We start from the raw sequence: 27,521 nt of genomic DNA, 5'->3' as shown, positions 1-27,521 counted from the left end.
TCTATTATTATCGGGCCTATAATATGTATTTGCTTTCACAATCTCTCACGCGTATTATTTGCTACCGCTGATCGTTTGGTGTCAAGGTCAGTCAAGCGACGCGAAGGAGCTGCTTTGTTCTCGCCGTCCTCAGTTTGTAAAAATTTATTTATTTATTTATTTATTTATTTATTTATTTATTTATTTATTTATTTATTTGCTGTAGCGGTAACAACTGCAACATTCAGATGGCGCGCTGTTACCGCTATTTCTAAAGTGTGCCGCTGTGACTTTATTTATTTATTTATTTATTTATTTATTTATTTATTTATTTATTTATTTATTTATTTATTTATTTATTCATTTATTTATTGTGGCCGTTTCAACGGTAGCTTCACAGGTGGCGCGCTCCGTGTTGTCTCCATACATAGGCGTTGCCACGGGGGAAGGGGCGGGGGGGGGCGGCACCCCATGTCTTTAATCACTCGGACCTGCCCCGTCACTGTTTAATGGGCAGAGTTATAGTCATGCAAGCTTTTAACGATAATGGCGCCCGAGGATCCCCGATGTCTCATTCCAAGAACTCTGTACTTCCCATTTTCACCCCCGGAAAGCCGAGCACCGAAAGCAGGCTGTTGTGATCGCCACGCCATTGCTTCATTTTCATTTGTGCATCCATTGCGAAGCATATTTCCTTTAGGGCTCATCCATGAGTGGCGGGGGGGGAAACATCCCCCCCCCCCCCGATTATAGAGAACCCTGCGTACGCCTATGTCTACAAACTATGCCACGCTTTCGTGTTCGTTCTCGTGGACAACGTCTTCCTGGTGACAAAGTTCTCCATTGTGCTGGGTGGCCCGCCTCCTCGAACTCCTCGGCAATGACAACGGGCAGAAGCAGAGGCCTCTATCGTCGGCCAGACGTTCTCCGTCGTCGAGCGTCTGTGGCAACGCCAGGTGCACTGTGTCCGGAAGGAAGAACGCCAGTGCAGAGGCCACCAACGAGATGGCCCCAATCACTGTCACAGGAATGTTCCGATCCCATTCGGCCTGTAATCCGCGAGAAAAGAAAAATCAATGAAAGCAATGCTGCATGGCACTGTCGGGCATTTGACGACTACATTTGAAATGAATGACGAATTTTCTCGTATTACCTCCACTACTTGAGCTTGAGTGCGTGAGTTGGGGCTACATTATAAGCGAAGGCTTATCTGCAGTTGACGCCGACAGACATCAGGACAGTATACAGGCAAAATGCGTAGATGAATGTATTGTAGCGAAGCCTTGAAACTTAGTAACGGGCTGCGCTCTCCAGCGCCTCCTAGTGAGTCGCCTTTTTCGGCTCCTCCTGAAAGAACGCCGCTCGCGCTGAGAGTCCGTGCTTTGACCTGACTGTCGCCATTGCGTGTTGTCGCTGAGTGCCGTCAAATAAACGCCTTAACAAATTGGTCTTAACGGTATGAATAATGCGATTGTGGAAGTACTTCCAGTTAATCTTATGGCGAATTCCACTGGTCGAGCCGGAGCAAGTTTTCTTGCTCCGCGTTCGAGAATCTGCGTTCCACTGGTCGATTCGGAGCAAGTTCGCGTTTTCCACTGGCAGATTCGGAGCAACCCACTCCGCGACGGCGTCTTGCAGAGGTGGATTTCGCCGGAACTCCGGCAACGCAGTGACATCATTTCCTGTACAGTCGGGCAACTCGGTTGTCTTCAGCGTGTTTAAGGCGGGGTCTGATCACCCTGTGCACTTGTTTACATTCCTAAAATGGCGTTGTTTGACTCTGCTGGGCGAGCTTCTGGCACTGTACTTCTGGTTTGCTTCTTGCTCTGAGCGATAGCGAGAGCACGAGTTCAGACAGTAATAGCAGCAGCAATGACGACGAACCGCACGTGCTCTACGAAATGTTTAAAAAATGTTCCCTGAACCACTGTGCGCACGCCCGAAGATTATCGGCTACATCGAAGAAGAGATTTCCATGCGCTCGTCCCCATTTTTCAGCGCAACACAAGAAAATGGCACGCCTGCTTTACGCCACTGTGGGGTCGAAATGCGCGCTTTGCAGCGGCGACCCATGGTAACGCACAGAGCGGAAGCAGAAATAGTTCCCGGAGCCAATTTACGTGACGTATGTATAGATGGATGGATGGATGGATGCTATGAGCGTCCCCTTTATAACGGGGCGGTGACATGTCTGCCACCAGGCTCGAAGAAGAAGAAAAAAAAACTTCCTTGTTTCATGTTGTCCTAATGCCTTATCTACATTGATTAAATCTATGTTATTATACCAAAAAAAATATAAATTCACGGTCGATCTCTCTGCCTCTTAAGGCAGAATGACCTTTTTTTTCCCCCCCCAATTATTTATTTTTGTACTTTATCTCTACTTTTCTGCCACCAATACTCTAACCGTCTCTTACTTATTTCTATCGCGGACGTGTTCAGATTTCCGTTGTTGTCCCTAAAACCCAAGGCTTCATGTAGACTCGTGCCCACACGTATACCTGGGTGAACATCGCCACATTCAATCAGTACATGTTCCAGCGTTTCCTTAGTTCCCCCGCAGCATGTACATTGTTCTTCTTCGTTACTGAATCTCGCTTTATAACTACGCGTTCTAAGGCAGCCCGACCTTGCTTCAAACAGTAAAGCGCTTCCCCTTGAATTATCATAAAACATTCCCCTCCTTATTTCGTTTTTTCCTTTTCGGTAGTTACTCAGAGCCGGCTTCTTTTCCATCGCTGTCATCCAATAAGTCCTCTCCGCCTCTCTGACCTTCCGCTTAATGCTCCTTGTTGCCATATCGCCCGCACTGCCAGCCGTATATTTACTGGTGAGCCTCCTAGTTCTTTTTCTCCACTGCGTGTCAACGCTTCTTCTATACAAATACCTGAAAACCTTCTCTGCCCATCTACTCTTCTTCATTTTCCTCGGCCTTTCTTCGAATCTAATTTTGCTCTGCGCTTCCCTCACTTCAAAGCCTGTCCATCCCATATCACCCTTTACCGCCTCATTTGTCGTCTTCCCGTGAGCGCCCAACGCGAGGCGGCCCACCGTCCTTTGATTTACATCCATTCCTGATTGCACCTCTGACTTCATGCACACCACTGAGTTCCCAAATGTAAGCCCCGGAACCATCACACCCTTCCACAGCCCTCGAAGCACCTCGTACCTATTGTATCCCCATAAAGCTCTGCGCTTCATAATTGCAGCATTCCTCTTTCCCTTTGCTACCGATGCTTTCTCTTGTACCTCCATATATCTATCCCCCTCATTTACCCATACTCCGAGGTACTTGTACTCGCTTACCCTCGGTATTTTTTGGCCCTGTATTAAGACCGTATGGTCTCCGTGATCATTAAATACCATCAATCCACATTTTGTTGCACTAAATCCTAGTCCTAGAGCCTCACACTCCCTTCCGCATATATCTGCCAGTCGCTGTATATCATCTTAACTGTCCGCAAATAAGACAATATCATCAGCATAAAATAGACCTGGAAGCTTCTGCTCAACCATCGCTCCGACTTGTTTGTGTGACAAATTAAATCCAGTGTTGCTACCTTCTAGCGCTTTTTCCATCCTCACCATGTACAGCATGAATAACAGCGGGGACAAAGGACATCCCTGTCTCAGCCCCTTGCTAATTTCAACGCTGTCCTTGCTACTTATTCCTTCCCATTCTATACAAACTGTATTTTCTCGGTATATTTCCCTCAAAAGCTGTACACAGTCGTCACCTATGCCCACTTCCTTCAATATATCCCACAAACTTTCCTGATTAACGTTGTCATACGCCCCGGTGATATCTAGATAAGCTACGTATAAGGGCCTGTTTTCTATTTTAGATATTTCTATACACTGGGTAAGAACAAACAGATTATCGTCTAACCGCCTGTCGATTCGAAATCCATTCTGAAGTTCTCCCAAAATATCATTTTGTTCTACCCACGCTTCTATTTTTAATTTTACTGCCTGCATCGCCAGCCTGTATAGCACCGATGTAATTGTTAGCGGTCTATACGAGCGCATGTTATCCTTTTCTCCCTTGCCTTTATAGATTAAGTTCATTCTACTTTTTCGCCAACTGTCTGGTATTTCCCTCTCCTGTAAGCACTTTTCTACGGCTTTCAGCAGTGCTTCTTTAGTGTTATGTCCGAGTTCGTCAGGGGCGTAGCCAGAAATTTTTTTCGGGGGGGGGGGGGGGGGGGGTTCAACCATACTTTATGTATGTTCGTGCGTGCGTTTGTATGTGTGCATGCCTATACGCAAGCAAAACTGAAAAATTTCGGGGGGGGTTTGAACCCCCCAACCCCCCCCCCCCCCCCCATGGCTACGCCCCTGGAGTTCGTTAATGAGGCTGACGGGAACCCCATCTAAGCCCAGGGTAGTGCGCTTAGGAATTTTTCCTTCGGCCTTCTTCCAATTGAAATTCTCTAGTACTACATCTTCGTCGGTTGCACTCCTTTGCGTACTTTTACTCACCGGGGGAATCCCCTGGGGGACCTTTTTAAACGAATCGGCTGTTAGCTTTCGGATGTAACCTAGCGCTTCATATTCTTCCAATTTATTTCCTCCTTCATCTACCATATGTTGTTGCATTGTGACAGACTTCCTACCCAGCGCTTTTAAATGGCTCCAAAATATCCTAGGCGCGGCCTTCTTGTTTTCGCGAATCTCTGTCATCCAGCGTTCACTTTCACCTTTAATTTTTGCCTCGACTAATTCCTGCACAATGGATTTTTGCTCTAAATATATTTCCCATATTTGGTTGACTTCGTCCTGTGGCCGCTTCTCCTTTCTTTGCCTGTCTGTGCTCCCGTGATGCCTGACGTCGCATCTCGATCGCTTCCCGGATTTCTTTGTTCCACCAACTTTTTGGCTTTTTCTTTCCTTTCCAACAAATAGTTTTCTTCTCTATTTCCATTTCTTTCGTGATTACATGTAGCAGCTCACTATACTTCCAGTCTTTGCCTGGTAGTTCGTCTACTTTTTCCTCGACTCTTGCGGCTATATTTGTTATTTGTTTGTCATTTAGATACGAGCTGCCAAACTTTGATTCTATGTTCTTATTTTCAGTTTTATATCCCATTTGTAATATTATGCGTTTATGATCACTACCCAAGCTGTTAATGCCTTCCTCGTCTATTCTCATCTCTCTAAGTTTGTCATATATTCCTTCTGTCATGAGACAGTAATCAATGCTCGATTGCCTGTTTCCGACTTCCCACGTGATCTGCCCCTCACACTTAGGCCCCACGTTAACTATCTCAAGACTATGTTGCTCGCAGAGATCTAGCAATAACTTGCCATTGGTGTCTGAATATTCGTCAAGGTCATGAATGTGAGCGTTCATGTCCCCTAGCAGGATTATTTCGGCATCATGACCAAATTCTTTAATATCGGTGCTTATGCATTTCACTATCTCCCGATTCTTTTCTCTGCAGTTATTCCCCGTCCACAAGTAAGCTACACCTAGCCACGTTTTCTTTCCACCTACTGTGCCCGAAACCCATATGTGCTCTGAACACGTTTGTTTCACTCTCTCCCATTTTGTTCTGCTATGAATTAGCATTCCAACCCCCCCCCCCCACCTCTCCTTTCTGATGTGATCCTGTTACATCCTTCCCAAACATAATTTTCAATATGTGGTGGCTCTTCCAAGTCTCTAAGGTGTGTTTCCGTAACCGCATAAACACCTATCTGTTCCTTGTTTAACTGTCCCTCAATCTCTAACTATTTTGCCTTTTTTCTGCCACCCTGCATGTTAATGTAACTAATTGCAACACGCGCCTTCTACCTTCTTTTACCTTTTCTCTGTTTTTTCGCTATACTACCTGTCAAAGAGTCCCCCTGGTTGTTTTCCTCATTACAAGCTACCTTGGGCACCGAAGGGCCCGCGTGCCCCCCAAAAAAGCTACTGCGCGTCCTGCAAGACGCCAACCCACCTCATGGCCAAGCCTCCTATCGAAGTGTATTCCGTCTCTTCGAAAACCACCCCACCTGTGCACCTCTCTGTTTATTTCCACTACCTCGATGCCTTTCTCTCTACTCATCTGCCATATCTCTTTGTTTGCGTCGACAACCGCTCTTTGCAGGTTGCCGTCACGCACCGGTCGGTACCTCCGGTATTGTGCATACCACTATCTGCACCTGAGGGGAAATGGCGCGCATGTCATCGACCCCTTTCGCCAATGTGGTCGCTAGTTCGGCTGATTCTTTACTCAAGACGTCGTTTAGACCTCCCGCGATTATCACGAGGTATACGTCCATTAGACTTAGTTGCGAGTTCTGCGCTAGCTTGTCTCATCACTGATCCCAGCCTATGTCCCGGAAACTTCCCTATTAAAACTCGTTTGTCGCCTCTCACCCTTTCCTTGACTGCTTCTGCGCATGTAGCTAAATTCGAGTCCCCGGCGATTATCACGTGATCCGACTTTTCTGCTGGACTGTCCCGCACCTGGCCACTTCCCCGGTTACTAGCGAGTGCTACTGCTGTTGTTTTGTCCCCTCCCGTTCTCAAGACTACTTCGCGGAAGGTGGGTCCTGTGACCCTTGCACCTGTCTTTTCCAAACCTGTTTCCCCCTTCGCGCCTACCACTGTGGGGGTCGATGCCCCATTGTTCCTGCTGTCGCTTGCTTCCTTGCTCACCATGGCTACCTTTGCTGGCATGGCTACCTTTGCTAATCCCTCCTCAGCTGACTTAAGCCTTTCCGCCATAGCCATCGTTTTTTCCCGCTCTGTCGCTACCGCTTTCTCCAGCTCGGAGATTCTCACCATGAGCTCATTCTGGGCGGCCATCATTATTTCCATTTTCGCCTCTAACTCGCATTGCTTACACTTGGCGTCAGCTCTCTCTGTCGTCTCATCCTCACAAACCTCTATTTTCCGCCCCATTCCGCATCCTGAACACCAAACAACTTCCGGAGCGACCTCACGCGGAGCATTCACGTGTTCCACTGGCAGATTTGGCTTGATACAATCCGAGTGCTCGCTCCAGGATTTCGTCGGCCGCTCCGGATCTCCTAGTGGGATTCGCTATTAGAGTTACGTAGCACTGACTGGCATGTTTTATAGGCATGCAGCTGCCAGAGTTCCGGGCGGATTGGGCTCACTTTTACGACAATCTACGCACGTTTGGAGCGCACGCAAGTGAAGCGGATGTGCTACGTTGGCGGCTAAAAGGAAATTTCCAAAGTGCAGTTGCTTCTGTAGTTATGCTTACAGAACAGCCGGCACTGTTTTAGCTTCTGTTTGAGCGTGCACGAGCATCTGCGTTTTGTTATTTTGTTTATTTGCTATGCCCTCAAGGCCAGAGGAATAATAAAGGGGAAGAATAAAAAATATGGCACACCTTGATTAAACAAAATGCAGTGATTAATATGAACAAACCACATTGTAAGATACAAGAAGTTCCTTTCTAGCTGCTAAAAACAAACAGAACACAGACAGAAAATTCGAGAAATTCCTGCATTATCCAACGTTAGCTGAAGCTTCACGAGAAAAGCTGTTATTAATATTTAGAACAAACAGCGACAGCCTCCGCGCGCGCTGGGAGTCTGCGTTGCTCAGCTCGGAACTGAAGCACCAACTCTAGGCCGTCCAGCGAGCCAAGGAAGCCGCCAAGGGCCAGCGACCCTTGGCCGCGGAGCCTAGGCGGGATCCAGGCCCATCCCACCAATTCGCAGGGCAATCAATAAAGTTAATTGATCTGATCAACGGAAAAGTGTTTCTAATCTATATATGAGCAAGGGGAAAAAAAAGGCTGGAAAAAATGCTTTCTGTTACATGGATAGGTCCCAACATTACGAAAGTCATAAACACGGCGCGATACATAATGGTGTCTTGTAAAGACTTGGCTGTGCAAGGTCACAGTAAACCAGTTTACTCCCTTAAGGGGGTTCTGCCTTGTCTATACCTAACACCCTTGCACCCTACACTCACAGAAAAGATCGCGTAAAAAGGGCGTCTTTTTGTCCCACAATAATAATCGTCATCTGGCTTGCTTGAGTTTCCTTTGTTGAAAACTCGGCGCTGGCCACTTACCTATCAAGAATGCTATGTCACGCTGACAGCGCACATGCCGTTCGTGACCAGAAAGTGCCGGGCGCGCGGCGATAATGCAAGGAAAGGAAAGCAAAATAAATTACGATTATTGTTGTGGGACAAAAAGACGCCCTTTTTACTCGATCTTTTCTGTGAGTGTAGGAAAAGGGTGTTTTCACGTATCAAAACACCCATACCATATGGTGTTGTCACTGGTCTAATACCCTTGTCATGGGGTGTTTCCAATGGCCTAAACACCCTTATCACTGAAAAAAAAATGTGAAAAATAAAATCTACCAGTCGGGGAATATGCAATTAGAGATGACATCAGCATAGAACGTGCACTCACGCGCCGAACCGCACACACAACAGAGCGTATCGTAAAATACCCCATGGTGCCATACACAACGTTACACTGACCACCTGGTATATATAGCCATAGTATCTTAAGCCACCGTCAGTGCCGGTGGGGATACTCCTATTCCATATAAATGAATATTAAACATTAAGAGAATAGGCGTAAATTTATGGTATGCTTGCGGGTAGCCCTAAAAGAGACATACCTTTTAATCTAAGCTCGCCTATCAACGACTTTTTAATCAGCGAGCCCCAGTTATCATCTGGCACGCTGTGGTATGGGCTATGGGTGTTTCGATAACGCATAACACACTTAACGCCTAAAGAGTGTTTTAGTTAGAATATCACCCCTTAAAGGCTATTTGGGGAAGGAAAACACCCTTACCCCCTAATTTTCGCAAATTTTGGTTAGGCAAAAGGGTGTTTTGCTTGCTTGAAACCTCCTTAAGGGTGCAAAGTGGTTTACAGTGCTATAGGTTGATGATAACGCCTATGAAAGAGTGTTAGACGTGTAATCGACAGCAAAGGAGTACTACGATTATGTTTCATAGAAGTAATGTTTGTAGTTCTATTATAAATGTGAGATAAAACGAACTGGGTTATTATGGACAATTTCTAAGGTCTTTATCAGGCTATCCTGGACGGAATCCCGATAGAAGTAGTATATTATTCGGAGCCGTCGTTACGGCTTAACGTCCTTTTTAGAGTAATTCTAACTTCCCCCATGCTCAGCGCGCCATCACAATCTCACCAATGCCGCCACTTGCATTCCCACGAGTCCTCCGAGGTCCCCTAGAAGACGTTGTAGCTGCACCGCTCGCCCGCGGACAACGGTAGGGAAGACCTCGGACGCCACCTGGTAAGTGATCGTGTAGCTACCGGCGATTGTAGTGATGCACAAACCAGCCAAGGCCATTGTCCAGGCGTCCGAACCTGAAAAGCGCACATGAGCACAACTTTAGGCAGGCTTAACTAGAAAGAAGAGGGGAGGGGGGAGAGATAGTGGAAATGCAGGGAGGTTAACTAGACCATTTCCAGTTTGCTACCCTACACATAGGAAGGAGAATAAGGGTATAAAAGAGAGAGAGGGAAAACCATCAGTACACAGATTTCGTAACACACACGCACAGTGCAGCGTATCACAGTCGGTCGCTCAATTCCGTTGCCTTCACGAACATGCACTGCAGGGATCGTGTGGCTTTCTGGGCGGATGAGCTGCGAGGCCAAGCTCCCAAAATCTTTCCTTCGGTAAAACGACGATCATCAACTCTCAAATACTTCTTTTTAACTGTTGGGGTTTAACGTCATAAAACCACGATATGATTATGAGAGACGCCGTAGTGGAGGGTTCCGGAAATTTTGACCACCTGGGGTCCTTTAACGTGCACCTAAATCTAAGTGCACGGGCCTCAAGCTTTTTCGCCTCCATCGAAGGTCATCAAGTCTCGTCAAGGCAAAGTGGAAAGTCCGACGACGGTGGTGAAATTGGGGACGGAACCTTGATTTATTGCTACAGCTACAACTGTCAACAAACATTTCTCGACGTGACGCTACAAGGCAGTGTCGGCTGTGGGTCGGTGCCGCGTTCATTAACGCATTCAGCGATCGCAGTGGTATGGCGTGTTCACATATGTGCGATAACTGCAGGCTTAACTATGTTTTCCATTTATCTTGCGCTATGATATCGTCACAGTGACGATGCAGCAAACTGTCGCCAATAATAACTAGTGTTACATTCATCTCTAAAAAATATTCTGCCAGCGTAATATTTTACAGGTGGCACGAAGTCTGACCGGTGCTCCCTAGAACACAAATTCATTCAGTGAGCACCGAGCGGTGTGTTAAAGCGATAGCGTTAAAGAACTCGTTCCGCAGAAACTCCGGCGTCGGCGGCGGCGGCGGCGTCGTTAGTTTTGAGCCAGAAATCAGCGTTGCCCGCGAGCGAAAAATCGAGATAGGTACAAGTAAATATATAATAATAAAACTTCGGTCCGAGTGAGAATCAAACCCACGCCTTCTGCGTGGCAATCAGGTGCTCTACCACGGAGCCACGCCAGTGCTTAAAACTGCTTCGTAAAAAAAAAAAAACGCTATAAGAATGTCATGTACTGGGAGGAGTCTCCTTAACGCATGTAATATCGCGTGTCAGAATCGTAGAATCGCACCAGACGTCAAAACATGTGAATTGCGCAAGAATGGGTGGTATAAAGCTGCCTGCCCATTACAAAGTGCGCAGCTGCGCAGGTGCACGGGGCACCTTTCGGGCGCGTAGTGGGTACTTCGCCAATTTTCAAAAGGAAGAATTATGGCGTAGTGGGCACTTCGCAACTGCACTTGCAGCAGGCATTCTAGGATAGCTTGAAACTGCTAATGTTACGCGCACAAACGTTGCTTTCCTCGCGGCACGGTTGAAGGCGCGCTGCGCACGGTGCCCGATTACGCTATCGCGTTCTACTCTTGAAGGCAAAGCTCAAGCGTCCTCCAAGTTTTTTCACCTCGAATTCCTATTCGCGTAGTTGCATTCATTCTTGCATACGGCGTAGGCGAGTCGTAAAGGCACCCGTGAAGTACACACGTTTCCAGGGCTTGTCAAGCATTGTCGCATTATCCGCACACCTTGGCTAATGCCGGCTCCTTCGTGCTCCTCAGGTGCTAAGAATTTCAGTGATTTATAGTAGTGCATTCCGTATATAGTACGTGTATGCTATTGCCATTTCAACTAGCAAATATGGACATGGGATTTCGCTTGTTCATATATGAACACAGTTGACTTTACATATAGAACGACGAAACAAGCGATGCTTTCTATGTACCCTGTACAATAATGTTGCCGCTTTAATTTTTCAATTTATGCGTGTGCAGCGCTTGTGCAGATGTGGACGCGCTACAGATTGTTCGTAAGAGAAAATTTGAACAAATTCTGATGGTAGACGAAGGTGGACTAAGATGGCGGACGAGCATTGGCGAAGCCGGCTGGCTAAAGCTCAGGAGTACCTTAGAACAATAACTTTCATTTGTTGGTTCGTCTGTAGGAGCTACAGTTCAAAGGCGATACGAGATGCTTTCGAGGGACGTCTTAGTTCAATGGCCGAAATTAAAGCCGCTAGTCATGCACATTCATATATGCTCATTTTATTTCAGTTTTGTCACCTTTACAAAGATCGTGAACCTGAAGTTTCAGAACGCACCTTTTCTCCTATAAAATGCGCATAGAAGAAGTGGAGGTCAGCACTTTTCATTGTCTTTTTAGGGGACGGTGCGATATGAACGTAAACACTCAGCGTACCACTGTCCAGGCTCCGTGTGGAAGGGATGCAATAAACACCTTAAGTAATCAATCTCTGGAATGGCATTAAGCATATTAAGGCGAGATTAAATCAGTGCATGAAAACAATGCACCGAAAAATCCGATGCGCTGTCGCCCCTTCCATTAAAACGCTGAAGGCCAGTGCTCGACGCACTGTTTTATTGAAAGGAAGTCAGGGAGGTCGGCCTCATTTAGCTACCATGCGACTATACAGAAAGTAATCCGCAGCATTACATTATAGAACAAGCTTCAGAGCGAGACAAATGCCTCGAATTGCTTTCTATCCCATCCCTCTCTTTCTTACTTTTCTGTCTCCCCTTACCCCTTCCCCAGTGCAGGGTAGCAAACCAGGTATGTTTTTTGGTTAACCTCCCTGCCTTTCCGCATTACATTTCTCTCTCTCTCTCTCTCTCTTGTAGTTTTTCTGGTTGTGTAAGCTTGCACTGGTCGATTGCATATACGTTAACGAGTGGTGCGTGCCTACTTGAAGCTGGTCACAAAGCCTTACCCCTCGCATCCTTCCCCGGAATGTGCAAGTTAGGAATGCGCATGGGTAAGTAGGCTGCGATGCCGAAGCGGACCACGTGTTGTTTTGCAATTGAGGCGCCAGAGACTGCAGTGGTTTAGACGGAGACGGTGAGGAGGTGGTGCGCACATTTCGCTTCATCAAGTCGATTTTCTGGTCGTGTTGAAAGACTGCCACCAGGTTGGCGTCATCTATGGCATTTGGATATTGCTGTAGAACTCGTGTAGCACCCCCTGCGTTGTTTATTTCCAACAGGCAGTGAGCATTGAGGCTCCCATCTAGCAGGGGCGTAGCCAAGGGGGGGGTTGGGGGGGTTCAAACCCCCCCCGAAATTTTTCAGTTTTGCTTGCGTATATAGGCACGCACACATACAAACGCACGCACGAACATACATAAAGTATGGTTGAACCCCCCCCGAAAAAAATTTCTGGCTACGCCCCTGCCATCTAGTGCGCTCAATCACTTAAATATTGAGCGATAATATGTTCAACGTGTTAGAACGGCCGTGGAAACTCACCGGCGAGCTAGGAGGCTTACTGTCACTGGCAGCGAGAAGATGTGGGGTAAAAACGGAAGGTGTGCAAAAACTGTTTGTTCTTGCATTACGTTCCGTTTGTCTCACTCGTTTGCATATACCAGCACCACCACGCGACATGGCTTGATAGAAAGGCACGAACTTGCTGATTCATCACACCCACCTATACGTGCGAGGCCCATGGTGATGCAGGCAGCGCCCCCGATTATCAGAAAGACCGTGTTGGGCCACCGACGACCGAGCACGTCCAAGGTGAGGATGCAGAAGAGATCCACCGGAAGCTCGAAGGCCATCGCGATCGAGTAAGTAGCGTAGATATTGAGGTCCAGCCTCCCCAGCTCAAGAATGCAGCCATTGTAACAGAGGCTGATGCAGAACCTACAGCGAAGAACAAGGTAAAAGGTCATGTTTCTTTCGTGTTCGCGCAATGCCACGTAGTAATGTTTGTTAAACACGTGAAACTGGTGTCCTTTCAAGAGCCCTCGCGCCCTCTACTGGGGGACGCTGGTTAGAGGCATGAGCCATGTTCATAACGTTACAGGGGTGCTGGTGACTGGTCACGCTTCATAATGATGTGCATAACCTAGTTCGCGTCATATCGCGTTCTCGGCAAGTTCGGCTTCTACTATATTCTACGTGAAAATTGGTCGGAATTCGCCACGCCATAAAAAAATTACACCATTTCCCACTAAAGGGAACCACGTGGGGATGCGAAGCAACGCTGGGTGTTCACTTGTGTTTCCATTGTTCCATTTGCATGTTTCCGTGCATGTTTCATTTGTGTGTGGAGTTGTGTATATGTTGTGTACCGCTTATGTTACCCCCCCCCCCCAGCTCGATGTTTTCGTTGCGCTTCGGCTTCGCGTTGCCTCGCAGCTTCGAGATTCGCTTGCCTGCGTTGACGTTTACGTTCAGCTTCGCGTGCGTCCGTTGCGAAGGAGAGTGCAACAGGAGCGAGCGCGCGCCGCATTATATACGAGCGCACAGCTGTGGCGGAGAGAGAGAAACGGGAATGGAGAAACCTAGCGGAGGCAGCGCTCACGCCACATGCTCCACCCAACCTCCTCCCACCTCCTCACGCTCACGCGAGGAGAGGGGGGAGAGTTGGCGCATGCGCAGTGGGGAGCGGTCGCGTGAGGGAAGGACGGACACAATTCCGAGCAAAAGCTGCTTCGCATCTAAAATTAGCAGCGTCAACATTTTCTTATTTGCGTAAACGGCCACCACCATAACCGTTTACGCAAATAAGCTCGACAGAAACGCACCGCGGTGTTATAAAAGCCTCGTTTAGAAGAGACCGGAGTAAAATAAAAGGGGGATACTTGTTTTTGTTCATACAAGCGTACATGCTGGCATTAAAACGAACGTCTGAGTGAATGGCATTGCATCAGGTTTGACGACTCACCATGCTGCGTATATTAGCAAAGTTATTCGTCGGAGCCGGGGCAGCTTCAGCATGGCTTTAGTGCTTTCGTAGAGGCTCGTGCTTTCTCTTATTGTGCCTTTGTCGCCACCCTGAAAGAACGTGTGCCAATTTGCGTGAGCGCGTGATCAGCATTTGAGAGGGACGTGTTAACGCACGAATAAAATGGGGCATACTCAGTTCCACCAGTGTATGGTGCGATTGGCACGCGCCAGTGTCCAATTAAATGTAGTAATAGTGACATCAAATATTCGATGGGTAAGCTTTTAAGGATGTGAAAACGGGCCTCTTTTTGTTTTTAAAGGTAGCAATATTTCGGGGGCCGAATTCACAAAATTACCCTTTTGTAAATGGGGCTGTCCCATTGGTCAGCCGGCTTCGCTAATGATATTTCCCGCATCCTGATTGGCTGGAATATTCTCATACGAAAATTTTTAGCGTAAGACGTTTTTTTATGAATACGGGCCCATATTCACGAATCACTTCCTCAAATAACTTGTAACTTGCCTCACTCGAAGAACGGAGGAGGCGTAGCTACGTCACGAATACGTCATTGACACCGTGCATTACATTAGTGTATTTCTCTATCAACTCTTTAGTAATCAGTACAGTTTATCGGGAGACAAATGTTGCGAAGTTGTTTTCAATCTTCAATAACGTTTCATCACTCACAGTCAAAAGTTCCAAGATTTGTTTTCTTGTGACTTTCCTTCCATTCCTCGATGCGAGCCGCTGTAGCAAGTGGACAGCCTCGGCAACGCGACCCGCCGAGAGAAGCCAGCTGGGAGACTCGGGAATCCATCTGCATGTGATGCAGTGCTCAAACCAAATCGAGTACAGTATACTTGTGCTCCAGGCTTAAACGCAGATCGTGCCGAATGTTAGTTCGCCAATTTTATCACTATGTTGATGCTCGGCATTCCGACAGCACACGATTTCCTTTTGTGATGCACATTTCGAACATGCACTTATCTCATGAGCCACTTATAACACCACGGCCATTTCACTAGACAATCATATGTCCACAACTCCGTAATCAAGATGCAGTGTCATTGAAATCTAAAAGCACGACTCGACAACATTTCCTGTATGGCCACCGTTCGCGCACTTTGAGATATATGTCACTCTGGAGGCCAGCTTCAGCAACTCTGGAGGGCAGCTTATATTCACGAAATGTGGCGCCTTACATTCAATAGCAACAGCTGCACAAAGTCTGAGTGACGCGAGTGCACATATAAGTTATGGAGGTGAGCAATCGACCGATGGACGTATATGCGTAGATTTTGAGAACCTCAACACGCGCGTAATGGTCGAAGCGTGAAAACTAACAAATATAGTCGCAGCACAGCGAGTTGAAGCAAAACAATCAGTTCCAGGATAAAGAATGGTGAAGGTATATCGCTGGTTATCTTACTAGTGGGAAAAGGAATGTTGGATGTTGAAGCTAAGGCGGTGCACCGTTGTTCCTGCCAAATCATAAGGGATAATACTCCGTCTAGATTAAGGAAGCAGGGGCCCAATTCACAAAGTTTCTCTTTCGTGTGTGTTCTTTGGTATTGGTCGGCCGCCTTCGCTAATAGTATGGCCAGCGTCAGGATCGGCTGAAATATGTACACGAACAATTTCCGCGCAAGACCCTTTTGTGAATACGGGCGCAGTTGGGCAAAGTCTCGTGCGGCGTTACAGGTGCGTGCTGCCAAATTGTTACCAAGTCATGGCCGTGGACGGTAGTTCAAAAGTGATGCATTAGGCAGCTGTAACGGCACGCGTATCGCAAACTTCCCTTCCATGCAAATTTTTGAGCACGTGCGCACATCCCCCGTGTTCGTTCAGGGAGCAATATCGTAGTTGGCTTGTGCGACAACAGGAAGCTCTTTTAGTCATGTTATTTTTATGCTACTTCTATAGACATGGGCTGCACGACATGCGACCCACGAGAAAATTGCGGGCAGCTGGGGCCAAGCTAGAGTCATCTATGCCGCTTCAGCGGCGGCGTTGTCCGTGAGCGAGAAATCGCAATTGATGCAAATAATAAATATAGGAACTTCGAGCCAGGTATTTAGCGTAGTAGCTAGCGCGGAAGCACTTCGAAAGACGAGAGGGAACGCCGCGCTATTACGCTAAAGATCATACAGTACCAACTAGAGTCACTGCATATGCTACCTTTAGGTAGCAGAGTTGCGCATGGGTCCGGCTTGCAATCACAGCTATGCGGTGAAGTCGCACTTCGTTTTTGCAGGCGACATGCCTACCGTGTCGCCGATTAACATGTCAGGCGTGTCGAAGACCGGCGATAAACATTGGCTGTCGATTGATTGATTGATTGATTGATTGATTGATTGATTGATTGATTGATTGATTGATTGATTGATTGATTGATTGATTGATTGATTGATTGATTGATTGATTGATTGATTGATTGATTGATTGATTGATTGATTGAAGTAACTTTAATGAGGTCCTGCGGGACGCGCCCTAGCGCGCAGTGGGCGACTCCCACGTCGGGACCGTCAAGCCAAGCCTGTCGGCCGCTTCGCGTGCCTGCTGGACAGCCCAAAGCTGGTCGGCCAGGAGCGGGCTGTGGATGACCGCCTCCCACCTGGCCATGGAGGAATCGGGGCTTGATTGAACGCACCCCCAGAGCATATGTGCTAATGTGGACTGCTCCCCGCATGCGGGGCACACGTCATCCGGATAGTTCTCAGGGTATATTGCATGTAGTGTACAAAGATTCGGGTATGTCTCCGTCTGCAGCAATCTAAACGTAAGCGCCTGAGGCCTATTGAGTTTCGAGTGAGGAGGAGGGTATTCTCTCCGCGCAAGGTAAAAGTGTTTCGTAATTTCATTGTACGTAGCGGGCGCGTCCCTGCCGTGCAAAACTTCGCCCTCGTCGAGCCCGATGCCGGCGCGGTCGGTGAGCGCGCGCGCGGCTGCGTGGACCGTCTCGTTGAGGTTCGTAGGGACACCCGCTATGTGCCCGACATGTGCAGGGAACCAGATTAGCGAACAGTGTTTCATCCTATCGGGTCCGACACTTTGGAGTAGGCGCAGGGCTTGTTCGGAGATTACACCGCACTCAAATGCTCTAATTGCCGACCTCGGGTCGCTGTATATGACCTCATTGTTGGTATCAATAATCTCCAATGCGATGGCCACCTGCTCGGCTATTACCGGGTCGTTCGTTCGTATGGATGCGCAGTTTGTGAGACGCTTCTTGTCGTCCACGACAGCGACAGAGAAGGTGCGATGACAAGTGTTAATTCAGTTCGCTGCCGCGGCGGCTTCGAGAAGTACAAAAATTAGCCAGAGCGTCAGCTTCTCCGCAATGCATGGTTGCTAGCGGCATTTGGAAAACATATGCGCAACTCTGCTATCTAAAAGTAGCATATACAGTAACTCTAGTACCAACTGGCCCGAACCGCCACCTTTCGAGCTAGAACAGAAACCACGTCTTCTTACGTGGTAGGAAAATGTTCTACCGCAGAGCCACGACAGCGCATAAAAGTGCTTCGAAAAAACACCTTGTACAGGGGTCATATAGCACGAGGAATCGCGTTGATGCATGTTATATTGCGTTACAGAAGCGCAGAATCACACTAGGAGTCACACCACCTGAACTGCGCAACGAGCGGGTAGTCTAAAGGCCCACGCTTTAAAAAGCGCTCATGCAGGCATGCTTAATCATCATCGTCAGCCACAGCATCAACAAAGTGTGCAGTTGCGTAGGTGCGCGTATTGCCTTACAGAAGCGCAGTGTGGGTGCTTCGCTGATTCGCAGGATGAATTATGGCGTAGAGGGCACTTTGTGCACAGCTGTACTTGCAATAGACACCCTAGGCGAATTTAAAGGGACACTAAAGAGCAAAACGATTTTTCTCGCATTGGTAAAGTAGTCTTCCACGACACCAAAAACACCACGCTTTCTGCGCGAAGACGCTTAATAAGCGAGAAAACGCGCAAAAAGAAAATACAGGTGGCGACTCCACCTTAGAATTCCCGCACCATTTGCCGTGACGTCACATATTTTTGACGGCGCCTGCTTGGGCCTACGTAGTTCCTAATCGGTTAAATCGAAGTACATTGACCTCTGAGGGGGCCAGAGACTTGACATAACGAGTTGGTGGAAATTACGTCGAGCCAGTGGCGCTAAAATACGTTAAATGCTCTTTGAAACCTTTTACGTCACGAATTACAAAGTTCGGCGCGAAATTTAAAAATGAAACTTTGAACTTGGTTTTCTCCTCTAATAATAAACCTATGGTGGTGAAATAAACTACGCAAGAGTTCTCCGAGCACACTTTATCAATCTAAACCAATTCATTGTTTCTCTTTAGTGTCCCCTTAAAGCGGCCAATGTTACGCGCGCCGACGTTTTCCTTTTCTCCTTGTCGCTGATGAGGTGTCCATCCAGAAGCGATGCGCGGCAAGCGAGTGGGAAGACGTGACGAACGGGACCCGATTGCTCCATCGCGTGCCAGTCTTGAAGGCGAAGCTTAAAGGGACACTAAAGGCAAATATTAAGTCGGCGTTGATTGTTGAAATAGCGGTCCGCAAACCTCGTAGTGCTACTTTTGTCCCAAGGAAGTGCTCATTTTGAAATAAAATCACGTTTTAGTGGTCCGCATCGCGTTAGCGTGCTTCAAATCACCCGCCTGAAAGCGGCCTTTCTGACGTCACTATATTGCCGTGCCCAACGTTGCCCGACTTTACTGAGCGGTGGCGTGCACCATTCGGGCATCCGGCAACATCACATGTATGCGGCATTTTGTCGAACTTTCTGTCAGAGCGACTTTCACGAGCGTGCAAAACACACGCGGCAGTACGCGATACCGAAACTACCACTGAGACGCGACCGCGTGAGCGAATCCGGGCGCCCGGTGAAGTGCAGTTCGACGAAAACGGAATCTTTGAACCACGCGCGCCATTCCCCATGGCAACGCCAAAGAGGTTCTTTTTTCCAAGAATCAAACAAAAACGAACGAGCAGCATTTTATTACGTCTCTTGATGCACGGAAGGTTCTTTTTTTAGTGCAGCTAGTAAGATTACTAGTGATCAATTCTAGTCGGACGCTGTCACGTCATTGCGATCAGTTCTTACATGTCCCGCTCTTGGCGCTCATCGTGTGATACATTTAGCTTAATTTGTCGGTAAGTAGGGCACTACTGTTGATAATATTGCCGTTTTAGACGTTGTCATATATTGAGCTTTCACTCTGACATAAATTGTTATTTGCCTTTAGTGTCCCTTTAAACGTCCTCCAAGTTTTCGATATTCCAATACAGAACTCAGCACCTGTTAACGACGTTTCTTGTTTCTTTTTCTTTTTAACAAATGTTTCTTGCATCAGACAACGCTCTTCATTTTCAATGTAAACGTTCCGGAAGAATGAAATAGACTTTAATGTGCCGAGACAAACTCCGACTAGATCTCAAGTCATTCAAAGATGTGGAACAGAGGAATGCCTTGTTTTGCGGCCCTTCATTTGGAATGCCGGAGGACGATGACTCCACATTGCATAAACAGCTCGCATATCTTTCAATGTTCGTCGAAGTTAACGAGCACGCTGCAGAAACAGCGGTGATTTTTTTTTATTATTTTACGAGAACCAAATGTGGGCCCGCATTCGCAAAAATTTCTTACGCCAGAATTGGTGGTGAAAGACACGTTATTAGCGAAGCCAGCTGGCCAGTGGAAAAGCACACATAACAACCAAAGGCTCTGTGAATCTGGCCCAAGAATTCTGAGAACAAATATACAGCTGGCAATTCTCTGCAGGCGGCCTCTCTCCTCGTAAGTAGTTACGTTTGTAACCAGTAGTTCTATTTAACGACATTGAACAAAAGCCGTTGCTGAGGACACTGACGAATCGGACAACACTATATGTGCACTGTCTGTCCTCGAGCAAGGCGTGTAATGTTCCCCACTGATGTCGCAACCTAATGAATCCAACAGACAATTATGGATTCGAAGTTAGGATCAGTCGGTGGGATCCGAACCCACGACTTTCGAAGCTTGTTGGTTCGTATCCCACCAATAGAAATATTTTTCATCCACTTCAATTAATTTCAATTTAAGTCATAGTTACTACACTACAGTTAAGGACAACAAATTATGCTCCCTATACTTCCCTTGGACTAAGTGTCTGTTGGATTCATTTGCTTGTGTCTAACAGATACGAGCCCTTCGAAAAAATTCCCCTTCTTTCGTTCATTCACTGATGTCGTGCGGCTCTCAGAGAAGTTGGTCTCGACCCGCGTTGGATTTGAGTTGTGCAGCCTTGTCCATCGAGAACTCCAGGATCAGCATCTCAAGATTCAATGCATATGTAAAGCAAACGTACATTAGGCAAAGCAGCAGAAGTAGGTCAGAAACTGCTGCAGCGTAGAGCAGGGCCCGCCAGCTTTGTGTCAGGTAGCCGTACCAGGGCACTGCGCAGCCGACTGCTCCCCAAGTGGTGGCCCACACAAAGGCAATCAGTGTCCGTCTGTGGGCCACCGTGTACTCGATCACTGCGTCGTGCGCAACACGAATAAATCATTGCTCAATGCGACACAAGTAAAAAAAAAGGTATTAGGACCACGAACTCGATTGTTACAAAGAGCGTACAAAACAGAAAGTAAGATATTTCTACAAGGTTAGAGATGGAATGTGGGTAATGGAACAACTTAAGGGCATGTCGCATGCAACTCAGTAACGAAAACTTGGCACATCGTGCATAAGTTATGCACGAGCTCACGCGCACTAAAAATTAAACAGAGTAGCTTGCTACATCCTAGAACAAATTCTGGGGACCTTTGCGCGGATACTTGTATAGAAGTGAGAGAAAACAAATGCATACACAGGACATCAACCACCCAGGTACCACGGCGGCCTTAGCCGTCTGCAAAAGATACGCACACTTCTAAACACTCCCTCTGTAGCATTTGTTTATGAACAGTGCCTAAAATCCAATAGCTAAACATCGTATCCGAGATTTCAAACGTAAGGGACGCCAATTCTATTCCAACCTGCGGATGTTTGTGCAAGAGCGTCCTTGCGTTATTGCCCTAGGACACCGCGGCCACAAGGGCCGTGAATTGAAACCAGCGACCTAATGCAGTGAGTGACTACAGAAGGCCACAGTCAAGGAGCCACTGCGTTTCATTTTTTTCAACGGGAACAACAATTACACTTTGTTAGCTACACACGTCGGCAACAGTGCATGCCCGCGTTTTTCTGTACAGCTATCGCTTTTGCACCTTTCTGTAGCATACGTCGGTGTTTTCATTGCGAGTGACCTCGTGACACATATGTTGCTCGCAAGGTCACTGAGCACGCTCCACATGCAAAAATTTCCAATTTATTTGGGGTTTTTTTTTCAGAATTAACGCAAGGTTAGCGAGCATGGCCGTGTGTGTTCTGTCAGCCCGTTTACTAAGGCGAAAGCCTCGCATGTACCATGCGAACGTGGTCTTGAGTGAAAAGCAGGCGTTTCGTCCCAGAAGTCACATGACCACCCGTAGGCCTCGCGGATCGTGGCGCGCGAACTGCGCGTTCACTTCGTCCTTGCAGCGTTCACGTGACCAAAAAAAATTTTCAAGAGAGGCATTCGCGCGATATAAAAGTGCGCGGTAAGATAGCCACACCGAATGGCTTTCACTTTCGAGTTTTCTTAACCAAATGCATAAGGGGCTCTGTCAGTTTATTTTTGTTTTGTTTGACGGGATAAGAAGGTTTGCCTTGTTACTACTTCGGCCGGTATCTCATGGTGCTTCAAATAGCGCGTCATTGAATATGAGTAGCTACTCAGTGCTGCGATTAGACGCCTAAGAGACACTACCGATCACTCACGCATAATGCAACATAGGGTCAGAAGCTGTGCCACAAGCTGCGCCGACGTAGTGTCACATGCTGCACCACATCTTCCGGCACATAACAATAAGGGGGAAGTACACGACTTACCCAGCACGAATATCACGCTGTTAACAGTCAGAGAACCCATGCCAGTAAAGAAACGAAGCACAGTGAACCCCACGAGATCGGTGAAGAAGGTACCAGCGACGTTCGCACCGGCTCCGATTAGCGTCAGTATCACGGCAGTCTTCTTTCTTCCGATTCTGCACTGGAGCAAAAAGGGTTATACGTTCGGCAGTGCGCATGTCACTCTACTAATAAGACGTCGCTCAGCACCAAGTTCATTACTAACGTGAGCGCATAAAAAAGTATCTGACAGGCGCCAAAACGAAACCTCTGTCACATTGACTCGTTTCTTTCGTGCTTTCCCCTCATCTTTAACAACTATACTTCTCATCTACCGCCGTAATTAATGCTCAGCATTTCTTAGCAAACAAAAGGCACTTTGACCGTTTCTATCTATCTATCTATCTATCTATCTATCTATCTATCTATCTATCTATCTATCTATCTATCTATCTATCTATCTATCTATCTATCTATCTATCTATCTATCTATCTATCTATCTATCTATCTATCTATCTATCTATCCGCCTACGTCTTGGTACTTTCGTGGTCACCTCCTTAACTTATTATATACAAGAAAATTGGCATAGGAGGACATGAGTGTGCGACAAAAACGATCAGCAGGTGGTGACATGAATAACTTGACATGACGTCGTGAAACCTTTTCCCCCCAGCCACGTGTGGCGCATACCCGCAAACGACGGTCCGTGGTATTCGGGTATGCGCCACACGCCACTCACAGTCTATATCAACCCAGAAAAAGCGAAAATAGACATTGAAAACTTCATAAGGCACTTTGCATGGGTTAAAGTTAAACACATACCGTTTGTTATAGTTTGCGATATTAATGTAACGGACAACCGCTGACAAACGTCCTGCCACGACGACGCTTAGTCAGCAACCGCGCATTACACATCGTAAATAAATGTATTATTACATTAACGGTTGCCGAACATCACTTGTGGGAATGGTGGTGCTCGTCTAACGTCACTTGTGGTCACGTTTTTGACTGTCCGCTTTAAAACAATGTAATAAGCATTGCATATTGTAAAGGAAGAGAACAGAGACAACGCCCGTACGCTAGGCCGGCTGTTCTATTCTGCAGCTTCGTCGTGCTCTTCCTCCGCTTGCCTAGCGCACGACCTTGCGCGAGCGGCGCTGCCTCCCTTACAATATGTACTTTTATGACTCAGCAATCGTTACTCGTCTCAGCAGGAATACGCCAACGAACGCTACTTACACTACCTTTCGATATACGTAACGTCTCTACGTGAGTGCCAACGTTACGTCGAGCTGTTGGCTACCCTCTACACGCCATTATAGTGGACGTGCCTGGTAAGCCAAACTCAACTTACACAAAGAAGCCGACCCATTTCGTAAAACCTGGATCAATACCAAACAATACGGCACGGGTAGCTAGTCGCTGACTGCTTCGCATAAAATCGATCGCCAGAATGCGTGATACCAGCCGGAGTTTTCTTTTCTTCTTTCTCGTGTGCATTGTCTCAACTGTAGAGGCGTCATTTAATATACGGGAAAAGGTTACGAGTTATTTCCTTCTCATTTCTTTGAACGCTTAGAATGACACTTCAACTTCTTGTATATCAGGCTAAATGTGCATTCCCGACACGCTTTGGACGACCATCGTAATGAAAGCTGAGAGTAGTAGTCATTAAATTTCCCACGCCTTGACACTGTCATAGCACATGACACCCATAAATATGCATTTCTCTCGCTGTTTCTTCCCACAATAGCTTTTAAACACCGTTCATGAAAGCCAAGTCTGATTCGCCACGTGTATGATGTCTCGGGACGTTTAGAGCTGTGTAGTACGGAGAAAACGTTGCACTCTTGAAACGGGCGACTGCGGTGTAGGCGTCCTGGATCGGCCTGTCGATTTTCTGCGTTGCCTGGCAGCGTAAGTAACATCATTGTGAATGTTCACCACTTATCTGCGGCAACCTGATGGAGGTGCCTTATTTCTTGGCACCGTGAAGTGGACGCGGGTTCATAAACCGTGTTTACAGACGACAACCGCTTTTCGCTCGCAAGTTCATCGGTCAAGCTGACCCCGCAACCGCGGGAAATGTTCTGATTTACCTATTTGAAAGCAAAATTGAGAGCTTCGGTCATAGGCGTACACATGCAGGGTTTTCATCGGGAGGGGGGCGGGGAGGCAAGTTGCATTGCAGCGTTCCTCCCCTCGCCCCCCAATTGCCGAGTGCGAAAGAAATTAAGCTTTGCAGGATGCAAAAATAAAAACGAAGCGATGACGTGCTTCTAGCAACGGCCTGCCATTTGTACTCGGCTTTCTAGAGGTAAAGATGGGTTGTAGACAGCTCTTTGTATGCAACATCAGGTGTCCTTGCACGCCATTATCGTCAAACAACTTGCGCAGCCATAACTCTGTGCATTAAAAATTGACGTGAAATGTCCGACTGTGTAAAGTTATGAAGCAGGATTGGCGCCCCCCCCCCCCTGCCCCCGCGTACGCAGGCCGATGGTTTCGGGTATGCTTCACACAGGGTATAGTTAGTCAGTATGAGGGCAGTCAGTATGAATGAATGAATGAAATAAGTTTTTAATTTTTCGAAACAGTGTTGAGAGTCGATGGCATATGCAAAGTGGCGCGTACCGGCTTGGTCACTCTTACGATCACTGTTGTTCTCGAGACGTTTGTAAGCAATATGAATTGTAAAGCCATGCGAGCTCACAAAAGCTGCACATTTCTAAGGGACAACCTTGATTCAATACATGGTGAAAAAAATGATGCGGTCAATGCGCAAATACAAAAGTGTAATGTTGCTCAGAAAAAAGAAACAGCATTTTGCTAGAACACAAGACTAATTAATACGACAAGAAAAAACTGTTTCAATCGACTCTTTGCGAGTCGATTGTATGAAAAGGACTTTGCCATTAGCGAAGAACGTGTTTTGACTTCCTGTAACTGCGGCCGATTACACATCATCTCTAACAACTACTGATTTGATGTGAAGTACAGAGTGAAATGTATAGCGATTGCGTAAATTTCATAAAGACGATTTTCAAGTGTACTCCAAAATAAGTCAATTTCCAAATGCGTGCTCGTTAACTTCCTGGAAGAAATTATAAGGAACACACACTGTGATGTGACCACAGCCCTTGTATATTTAGTTCGTCAGCCTCGAGAATTTATAAACTGCACTCGCATGAAAATGGCCTCGCACCATTCAAGTAGTCCGCCCATGTGAACGCTGCAGCCAGGGGCGTAGCCAATGGGGGGGTTGGGGGGGTTCAGAACCCCCCCCCCAAATTTTTCAGTTTTGCTTGCGTATATAGGCATGCACACATACAGACGCACGCACGAACATACATAAAGTATGGATGAACCCCCCCCCCCCCGAAAAAAATTTTCTGGCTACGCCCCTGGCTGCAGCTTTGTGCATCTAGAAATTTCGCACCAACGACAAGCCATACCTTTGTCCCTGTTCTTTCTCTAAATTACTTAGTTGCATTGTGTTCGTAAACGAAGGATTTGATTTCCTCTCGATAATTGGCTTCAGAATGCGTCGACAGAAAGCCGAGTTAAGCTGCTTTGTTCGACAAGTATATGAGCGCAACTACGTAATATATGCCACAAAACACTTGACACTTCAAGTGCATACCTGTCTGATAAAATTCCGCAGATCAGGTACCCGGCCATGGAACCAAGCCAGAATGTCGTGTGAACCGTGTACAACTTCCAACTGTCTCCACAAAGCCACTGATTCTGTAAAGAATCGAAACAAAAAGCACGATAAGGTCACAAAAAAAAAACAAGCGTTGTTAAATATAACTATTCCTGCCGAGAGAAAAACCTGTGACATGACAGATTGGCCTAGTTGCCCAAACGTTATGCGAATATTCTTCGCTTCTGAATTTCCTAATGGGGAGGGGGGAGGGGGGTGTCATTCTGTCATCTCTAAAGAACATTATGAGATGACGTACTAGAGATCATCTGAAGCGATAGAAGTGTCAAACGATGGCTTCATGTGTTGCGAATCACTAACCCTGATAACGAATGAAGGAAGGGAATTTTCGAGGGCTCGTTTCTTTGCTTGACACAACCTTAATGAAAACCAGCAGATAATGAAGCCAAGCAAGGTAGAGGGGGCGCGTAATCCAAAGGTCGCAGGTTCGGTCCCTGCCAGCGGCAAGTTGTCTTTTCGTCCACTTTGATTTCTTGACATCTATATCACAATTATTACAATACAGTTAAAACAGTACAATTTACGTTCTCTATACCTTCCTTGGATTCATTATCTGCTGGTTTTCATTAATCTTGTAACCCTGATAACTTACGTTGAGCTCAGTCAAACAAAGGGGCTGCTCTAAAACCATGTGAATCGCCCACATAGAACTGCTTGGCTTTGTAAGCGAGCTCAGGCTCACTAACTAGTCAATGAAAGAAGCAATAGTTGCGAAGTTCCGGTCTTTACCAAAGGAACATTCAGGGGCGTAGCCAAGGGGGGGGGGAGGTTCAAACACCCCCCCCCCCCGAAATTTTTCAGTTTTGCTTGCGTATATATACACACACACACAAACGCACGCACGATCATACATAAAGTATGGTTGAACCCCCCCCCCCCCCCCCCCGAACAAAATTTCTGGCTACGCCGCTGGGAACATTGCAATAGAGCCGACACTTGCGAAGTTCCTCAAGACGCACGTTTACAGTCAGCATTTCATGTTCTTCTGTCTGTTAACTATACGCTACTTACGCAGTTCGCCGTGAATATGCTTGTCGGAGCAATTGACGTATCCAAGATAAGCTAAATGTGGGAAAGCCGTAAGTTCTTCATGACTGTTTGAGCAACGGTACTCTAGGCGATATGCAGCCACATCAAGTTCACAATAAACGCCCTACGGACTACAGTTTACCATTCTTCACGATAATCAAAAACAAGCAAAAGAATCTCGAGTCCCAATTTTCTAAGATCTAACAGTAATTCACTTGTCACTTACCTCCATGGTTATCGTCTGGAAAAACTCGCTACGGTCGTACTGCCATCCACTGGGACAGAACTGCAGATTGCCATGAAATGTTGTCTCGTTGTGGTCTTGTAGTCTGGAAGGGTCACGGAGGTCCTGGCACTTGCCCTTGGGCAGCAGGCTTATCTCATCAGCCGAAGGTATGCTACCGTTTTGGAAGCACCACTGGCTGAACGGCGTCACCATAATTAGGAAATGTCCGAGCGAGTACAGAGCCGTGTGGAAGCCGCTCAGCACCAGGACCAGCATCATGACGGTCTTGTTGAACAAGCCGAACCCACCGGCCTTGACTAGTACTTGCTCGAAATCCATGGCTCAGAATTGAGAGTGCAAATACTGTCCAGTAGCTTTTCTTTTCCCTTGAACTATATAAACCCTT

At 47.0% G+C, this 27,521-nt stretch overlaps 1 protein-coding gene across 1 annotated transcript; it reads right to left on the bottom strand.

The window, feature by feature from the left end:
* Positions 1–761: 761 nt before the first annotated feature.
* On the bottom strand, positions 762–27,454 carry LOC125757902 (solute carrier family 22 member 13-like). The gene is made up of 8 exons (XM_049414244.1): positions 27,116–27,454; positions 22,824–22,875; positions 20,513–20,681; positions 14,844–14,973; positions 14,154–14,263; positions 12,912–13,126; positions 9,132–9,313; positions 762–1,028 (listed from the first exon to the last, which is right to left on the bottom strand). The coding sequence occupies exons 1-8, from the start codon at positions 27,452–27,454 to the stop codon at positions 762–764; spliced, it is 1,464 nt and encodes a 487-aa protein (XP_049270201.1).
* Positions 27,455–27,521: the final 67 nt, after the last annotated feature.

This window comes from Rhipicephalus sanguineus, chromosome 3, assembly GCF_013339695.2.
Source record: "Rhipicephalus sanguineus isolate Rsan-2018 chromosome 3, BIME_Rsan_1.4, whole genome shotgun sequence".
NCBI classification, from domain to species: domain Eukaryota; kingdom Metazoa; phylum Arthropoda; class Arachnida; order Ixodida; family Ixodidae; genus Rhipicephalus; species Rhipicephalus sanguineus.
This window is presented reverse-complemented; position numbering and strand designations above follow the sequence as displayed.

Excerpts from the sequence above, each read along its gene's own strand:
- LOC125757902 (XM_049414244.1), bottom strand. The coding sequence starts at position 27,454 with ATGGATTTCGAGCAAGTACTAGTCAAGGCCGGTGGGTTCGGCTTGTTC. Across the intron at positions 13,127-14,153 it reads TTGCTAATATACGCAGCATG|GTTCTGCATCAGCCTCTGTT; the intron begins GTGAGTCGTCAA and ends TCTTCGCTGTAG. Across the intron at positions 9,314-12,911 it reads CATGGGCCTCGCACGTATAG|GTTCGGACGCCTGGACAATG; the intron begins GTGGGTGTGATG and ends TGCGCTTTTCAG.